Source organism: Aegilops tauschii, chromosome 6, assembly GCF_002575655.3.
Source record: "Aegilops tauschii subsp. strangulata cultivar AL8/78 chromosome 6, Aet v6.0, whole genome shotgun sequence".
In the NCBI taxonomy this organism is placed as follows: domain Eukaryota; kingdom Viridiplantae; phylum Streptophyta; class Magnoliopsida; order Poales; family Poaceae; genus Aegilops; species Aegilops tauschii.
In genome coordinates, this window is record NC_053040.3 from 293,129,389 (window position 1) to 293,137,598 (window position 8,210).

An 8,210-nucleotide genomic window follows, 5' to 3' on the forward strand; every position below is an offset into this window, starting at 1 on the left:
ATACACATGATGATTTCCCTCACGATCTACACACGACATCTCACCTACACCATTGGATTGCCCCTCTTTTTTAATCGGTGTGGCTTCAAATCATGTTTTGTGCAAATTGTGCATGGAGTATCGTGTGCACAACACTTCCGGTTAAAAAATATCTCCTGTAGGCCCTTCCCTCATTTTTTTTCACACTATGGTCCAATGCTGGCGGGCCACAACCGTCGCACCCCCCCCCCCCCCCCGAGTTGTGGATAGGTATGCCGCTGATTAGCTTACTCTCGGTGGTTTATTTCCACATCAGATTATCTGGGGCTTATTTTCAGTGCAGCTAAGCCCAACCTGATATATATAATCATCTTTAAAGGTACATGACTTAAGTCTTAAGACTAGCCACAGTGGGAGTAATTTCAGCAGTAACATCGAGTCCAACTCAGCAAATTTGCTTATGTGCCAATGAGTCAATGAGGAAATAGGTAGTTTGAGTAACTTAGCTAGTTACTGTAACATCACACGTCCCAATACAATATGAGTTTATAACCTAAATGAAGCTTTCTATAAAGGTAGTAACATAGTCTAGGGATATGTGTATGTTACTCTCCAATGTGGCTAGTCTAAATAAATACTGTATTTTTAGATGTTAATATACACGCTGCACAAGATAAAGTAAAAAAGAACTCCGCATAATCTCAAAAAATAAAGAATAGAGAATTTGATATATTCAAAAGAGAAAAGAAAAAACAAATTAGTCCCTCCGATCCATATTAATTGATGCACACTTAGTGTAGTGTAGTACTAGTATAACTTTATAAAGTCATACCAAGTCTGCGACAATTAATTTGTATTGGAGGGGGTATTTGTTTTTTGACGAATGGAAGACAGAAACAATAGCCATTTCGAGATTTAAAAACAAGTAGTAGCCATTTTCATTTCTAAAAGAGCATCGACTGAGCTATAGCCATTTTTCAATTGATTGAGAAATGGCAACCCGCCAAGCCTAGAAACCACAACAAAGTCAATATCAAGTGGTTCGTGGTGTATTTTGTCGAAAAGAAGAAGGAAAAATGGAATCGTGGTTATATTAGCCCTTCCTTCTCTTGCCCATCGCCCCCTCTATATAAGCAGCTTCCCCGCGCCTCATCATCCCCTCACAGTCCCAAGTCCCAACACACCCAAGCACATCGCCATTCCACAGCGTGGACATCATGGACGTCGACGCGGCCGCACAGACGCACGCGCACGCACACCGCCACCGCAGCAAGCGTTCTTCCTTGGCGTCCGGCGACGTGTCCCCGACGGGCATGCAGTACCGCGGGGTGCGGCGCCGTCCGTGGGGCCGGTTCGCGGCGGAGATCCGGGACCCCGCGTCCAAAGCGCGCCGCTGGCTCGGCACGTACGACACCGCCGAGCAGGCCGCCTGCGCCTACGACGTCGCCGCGCGCTTCATGCGTGGAGCCAAGGCGCGCACCAACTTCCCCGCACCCGTCGATTCCTGGCCGGCGGGGTACTGGCCGTGGGGCCAGTCGACGGCGCAGGCGCATCCGCCCGCGCAGCTCAACACCTTCATCCTGCACAACCTCATGAGCTCCTCCCCGCACGGCTGCGTCCTCCTCCATCACGCCGGCCACGGCCACTCCCACGTGAACCCCCCTCCGCCGCCCATACCGACGCCACCATCGCCTCGTCCCGCTGCTTCGTGCGCCGCTAAGGTCACCATGCCAGACACCGCCACGGCCTCGGCGTCGTCTGTTCCTGGAGCGGAAGACGACGACGACTGGGACTGGGCCGGCGTCCTGCAAGGGCGAGATCCGCCGGAGACGGGGCTGCTGCAGGACGTGGTGCACGGCTTCCACGCGAGCAGGCGGCCGCGCGACCACGTTCGCACTGCCGAACCTGACGCGTCGGTCTGGCTGCCGAACCAGGAGAGGCACGAGGCTTTCGGCGGCGTATCCACTTCTTGGGGCGCCGGCGACAACGGGTACGAGGACGAGGGCGAGTTCCCAATGCTGCCGCAGGGGCTGCTGCAGGACGTAGTCCAGTACCCTCCGTTCATGGAGGTCGTGGCAGCGCCGTCTGCCATGGGCCGCAGCCGCAGGGCGTGATGTCGAGTGCATGCGATGCAATGCGGTGCTAGGCGCGCTTGTTGTGCATGCAATCATCGGTGAAATTAGTACTCTAGGCTTTAAGATTTGCTTAGCCACCTCTATATATACACGCCAGTGTCTAATCAATCATGCTACCGTGTACTGGATCAACTTTTGGGGATTGAAATTTGGTCTTTTAGCTAGCAAATGCATGGAAATTAAGCTTATCGAATCTTATGGTCCATTTTTTGTGTGGTTTTTCACCATGTTGATTTGGTGAAATTCCTTATCTGTGTTAAAGCTAAATTTTGGGGACCTCTTCAATGTGACGGTGCCTCGCAAGAACTCCGGTAGTAGATTAAGATTTACGCATGCTTGCAACGGATGGTGTTTCTACTGATTCATACTTACTATTTTTTGCGAATGCATGCATGCATTCATCAAGCTTGTTTTCCAAAGGTGAACGCAAACGCATGTCGAGTTCTCGATCTTATTGCGCCCAACGCCGCTCATTGTATTCGATGTAGCATCACGACATTGCCGATGGGCGACGGCACCGGTGAAAACTGAAGGGGCGGCCCAGTAATGCCGTGGTGAGCGCCGCGAGACGAAAAATAACACGGCCAGTTCACGACGGGCGCATCAAATGCCAGCATATGCACGGGCACGCGCGATGTTCATCAGTCAGTAGTAATACTTTGCCGCCCAACCCTAGCCGCCCCTCCTCCTCACCCCCCTCCCCCTCTTTCCCTTCCTCGCCGCTGCCTGAGGCAGCCGCCGGGCAAGCCCGGGGCGCCAAGGATGGCGGCGGCGGGGCCTCCGTTGCCCTGCCTATGCGTGGGGAACCCCGGATCTGGAGCGGCGGCTTCATTGGCAAGGCACGGCCGGTTAGGAGCCATGCGGGTGGTGGATCGGGCGTCCCGATCACGCGGGCAGCGGGATCCGGTGGTCGTTGGCGGCCGGCAGCGGCTTCTGCGGCGGTCGGTGCGTGCGATCTGGCACCTCCCCTCCTCCCCGGTTCAGCGTGTGGGCCAGCCTGGTCGGGCGGCGCTTCCTCTTGGTCGCCAGTTCTATACAGGAAGCACTGGTGGTGGTGGGGATCTAGTTCGGGCGAAATCCCTGGTCGGCCATGACTGGCCGCGTCGACGGCGACGCCCGAGGGCGCCGTTCCTCTCCTTGGAGGCAAGGTCTCCCGGGCGAAAGCCCTAACTTTGTTGGGCGGCGGCGGCGCTCGCGGCGCCGTTTCCTTCTTGAAGGCGCCGCTTTGGGAACCTTGGGGTTGGGTGGCGCTTGTGGGTGGTGAGCGACGGCGGTGGTGCAACCCTATCCTAGCATGGATTTACGTCCGTTGCTTGGAGATGGACTCGCGTAGGTGGAGGTCGTCGTCTGTCGTCGTGGTGGCGTCAATGGCGGTGGACCTGCCAAGGCTCGCGTAGGTGGAGGTCGTCGTTTGGCGTCGTGGTGGCGTCGATGCGGAGGACCTGCCAAGGTAGTCACCTCAATTTGCTCTGAAGATGGACCAGTGGAAGATGGCGGCGACGACACATGTGAGTGCGTCGGACCAGTTTGAGCCCTGGACCCGGCAGATGGCTCGGTCGGGGCCTCCGGCTTTAGATGTTAGGCTTAGGTGAGAGGTCAGGGTATGTGGCCCAGCTTGCACCCCTTCATCATTTCGATAGGAGTGGCGGCAGATGTTGCCAAGATGGCGGATTCAGGCATATTGTTGTTCTACTTTGTAAGGTCCTCGAAAATAATGAATAAAATGCTCGTATGCATCTCTCAGATGCAGAGACCAGGGGTCATCCTCCTTTTCTTAAAAAAAGTAATACTTTGCTGCTCGGGGTCGGGTGCCGAATCGATTCGGCGGTCCGCTTGCGTACGCTCTGGCTTCTCGGATCGAAATATCAATCTCTCGGTCCGCAATCCTGGATCGGCACACGTTAACTGCTCGGAGAGCCAGTTTTGTTTCTCCACTGCCATAAATAATGCCTTTGTTTTTTTTGAAACAAGGCAAAAGACTTGCCATTTCATTAATTAAGAAGAAGGTCTAGACATAAGCCGTAGCATGGCAAAAACAAAGGAAAGCCTATTCTTGCGACATAAGAGTACTTAGTTGACTAGCTCCAGCTAGCGCCCAAAGATGGGCCTCCTCTTTGATCTTTGCAACGATGACGATGGCCGGGGCGGCCGTCTTGCGGAAGACTCTCGCATTTCGCTCCTTCCAAATTTCCCACGAGACAAGCATCATAACTGACATGATCGCCTTCTTGGTGTGGCCTCCGGAACTGGTCGTTTTGAGCCACCAATCAGGGACGGAAACCTCATGCCGCCATGCCGCTATAGATTGGCCATGAATGCCAAGCCAAGCGATGATCTTATTCAAAACTCGGGCGGTAAATCTACACTGGAAGAGAAGGCGAGCAGCTGACTCCTGAGTCTGCTTGCATAGGGGGCATAGGCCGCAATTCGGCCATCCTCGCCGTTGCAGCCGATCGGCCGTCTAGACGCGATTCCGAATGATCAACCAAGCAAAAAAATTGCATTTCGGCGGGGCCCAAGACTTCCAGACCGTGGTAGAGGTCGGACTGAGAACTTGTCCCGCAAACTACTCCATGTAAGCAGTGGCCATCGAATATTCTTTACTAGAAGTGAATTTCCAAAGTATCATATCCTTCCTATCCAAGCTGAGAGTAACCTCTTGTAGCATCCCCTAGAGAGTGGCGAACTCCTGGATGTGGTCTAGAGAGAGGCCCTGAGAGGTGTCAATCTGGCTGATCCAGGAGTTGTTATCAAGCGTTTTGCTGACCAAACGCGCCTTCCTTTTAGATATCTCAAAGATCTTCGGTGCCACATCTTTTGGTCGAAGGCCATTAAGCCATGATGATTCCCAGAATTTTGCCTTTTTACCATCCCCAATGGTCACAGTCGTGAACGCCGTGAAGAGATCTCTATCAGCGTTGCTACATGGCGTCTCCATTCCGGCCCAAGTCTTAGGTGGGTCAGCCCACTCGAACCAAAGCCATCGAAGCCGAAGGGCGGTGGCAAATTTTTTGAGGTTTAGAACGCCCAGGCCACCAAAAATCTTGGGTTTGCAAACTAGGTTCCAGTGAACCTTACATTTGCCTCCAGACACCTTTTCGCAGCCTGCCCAAAGGTATGCACGTCTCAGGCTATCGATCTTCTTCCGCACGCCAACTGGGATATCCAGGGGTGTTAGGCAATAGATTGCTATGGCTGTGAGAACCACTTTGACCAAAATGATGCGCCCCGGGGCAGCCACATGCATGTCCAACCAAGGTGGGAGCTTGCCCGCAATCTTGTCCTCAAGGTATTGGAAGTGGATGCGTTTTAGCCTCGTGACCGATGGAGGAAGGCCAAGTTACCGCAAAGGAAAAGAGGTCCGGACAGCAGGGAAGGCCTGAAGAATGTCATCAAGGTCGAGGTTGGCACAACGAATGGGCACAACCAAACTTTTGTTGCAGTTGGTGACAAGGCCGGTGACCTCACCAAAGGAGCTCGGCGTCAAGGCAAGGAACTGGATGTCCACCTTGATTGGCGCAACAAAGATGGCTGCATCATTGGCATACAGGGATGCCCGAATCGGATTTCCATGCAACGGGTGAAGGTTGCCTTGCTCGGTGGCCTTAGCGAGCATGCGGTGGAGGGGGTCAATGGCAAGGACAAAGAGTAGGGGGGATAGAGGATCCCCCTACCGAAGTCCACGGCCATGCTTCATAGGGTCGCCCGCAATACCATTGAGAAACACTCTGGATGAGGCCGTGGAAAGTAGTGCAGAAATCCAATCACAGAAACGACTTGGGAAATGATGGTGACGCAACAAATCCATGAGGTAATCCCAACGAACCGAGTCGAAGGCATTTTTGATGTCGAGCTTGAACATCAGGGTTGGAGACTTGGTAAGGTGAAATCGACGTGCTAGGTTGCGGACATACATGAAGTTATCATGGATACTTCTTTTCTTAATAAAAGCACTCTGCGTGTTGGAAACCAGCGCGGGCATGTGAGGGGCCAGCCGAGTGGCCATCATCTTCGCAATAATGTTAGCGACCGCGTGAATCAAACTTATTGGTCGGAAGTCAGAGATGCCCTCTGCTCCATCCTTTTTGGGTATGAGAGCAATGTTGGCTGAGTTGAGCTAGTGGAGGTTGCTGACAGGGAGATTGGAGAAACTATTGACAGCAAGCATGATATCAGGTTTTATGATGTCCCAACACTCCTTGAAAAAAACTCCTGTGAAACCGTCCGGGCCCGTAGCTTTGTCCCCAGGAAGATCTTTGATAGCAGCTCAGACCTCCTCTTCAGTCAATAGGGCACCAGTTTCGAGAGATCACAGGTCTATCGCGGGATGCATCCCCAATTGAAGTCTTTGTAGCGCGCGGGGGGGGGGGGGGCTTCCCAATGGCAGTTGGAAAGTGACTCTGTATAATATCGTACTTGTGATCATGATTGGTGACCCAACCATTATTTGCTTAAGGCGGTGAATGAAAATTTTCCTTCGGCGATGGTTGATATGGAGATGAAAGAAACGGGTATTCGCATCTCCATCTTTGAGCAACTTAATTCTTGAGCTTTGCCTTTTCCTTGCCCGCTCCAGAACCGCCAAGGCCACAACCTTCTTTTTGAGGTCCTTTCTAAGATTCCATTCAGCCATGCTAAGTGTTCTGCACTCTTGCGCCACATCGAGGCAGAGAATGATCTCAAGGGCCATGTGGAGCTGGACTTTGTGATTCGAGAACATGGACTTGCTCCACTTCCTAAGGCACTGGCTTGTTCTTTTCAGCTTGTGAAAGAGCACCTGGAATGGCTCGAAGTGGCTTGTTCCCTCATTCCAAGCATCATGGACGTTCCTATTGAAGTTAGGTAACTTAGTCCAGAAATTTTCAAACCAGAAAGTTTTGGGACGTCTTGGTCCCTTGTCGCTGGCCAAAAGTAGCGGGCAGTGATATGAGAGCAAGGACGAGAGAGCGTGAAGGATGTGACAGCCGAAAGTAACATCCTAGTCGTCATTGCAGAAAAAAGAGTCTAATTTGCTCATGGTCGGGTTCGTCTGCTCGTTGCTCCAAGTGAATTTTCTGTTCTGGAGGTGGATCTCTTTCAACTCACAAGAGTTGAGGGCATTTCCAAAGTGCACAAGATGGGAGCGATTGACGTTTGCGCGGTTTTTATCTCTAGCGCGGTAGACTTGATTAAAATCGCCCGTAACCAGCCAACTCATATCCTATTGCGGTTTAAGGCTAATAATCTCTTGGGAAAAAGCATCTTTAAGGTTGCTTCTAGTAGGACCATAAACTGAAGTGAGTTTGAAGGTAACTAGAGTGCTGATAATAGTGATGCTTGCAGAGATGCTGAAGGTACCCATGGAAATATTATCCACCTTTATGAAATCTTTGTTCCAGAGAAGTAGAATGCCTCCCCTGGTGCCGTCAGCAGGCCGCTCAGCAAAGCTTTTCGGTTGTTGGCCACCCAAGAAAGCAACCAAGAAAGGATCAGCTGCATCCAATTTCGTTTCCTGGAGGCAAACAAGGTTGCAAGAAGTAGCGGCAATTGTCTCGTGGACGGTTGCTCGACGGTTCGGACAGTTGAGACCACGGACATTCCAATTTAGGATGGAAAGACTTTCATTCATTGGAAGACAGGGATACATCAGTGGTAGCATATAGCAGAAACATGAGCCTTGCCAAGGCTACAATGGTGAGTAGTTAAAGGACAGAGCTACAAACATGCCTATCTAGTGCAACACACAGGATAACACTAAGAAGCATACTAATCATCAAAACTGGGATACATCAGAGGCTGGACATAGCAGCAGCATCAGGTCGTCGCCTCGTCCTCGCTGCCTTGGCCTTGGAGCTCCAGCCCGGCTCCTCCACCGTGATCAAGCAAGGCCTCCTCCACCGCAGTGGTGAGGTCACAGTAAGATCGCCCGAAGCGCAGCAATAGCCAAGTCAGGGAACTGGCCACGAAAGAGAGCCACATACTTGGCAATGGATGCCTCCGTGATCATCTCCCCCTCATCCACAACACCCATGCGCTAGCAAAGGAGCCTCTCCGCCAGTGAAGCGATTGACATGTCTCTGTTCTTTGCTTGTATCCTTGGGCTGCTCCGAATCAGGC

General features: G+C 52.1%; 1 protein-coding gene across 1 annotated transcript; it reads left to right on the forward strand.

Annotated features, from left to right (window-relative positions):
* The first annotated feature begins 1,162 nt into the window (after nucleotides 1-1,162).
* On the forward strand, nucleotides 1,163-2,307 carry LOC109758586 (uncharacterized). Its single transcript, XM_020317450.3, has one exon. The coding sequence runs from the start codon at nucleotides 1,197-1,199 to the stop codon at nucleotides 2,091-2,093; it is 897 nt and encodes a 298-aa protein (XP_020173039.1). The 5' UTR covers nucleotides 1,163-1,196; the 3' UTR covers nucleotides 2,094-2,307.
* The last annotated feature ends 5,903 nt before the right edge of the window (nucleotides 2,308-8,210 follow it).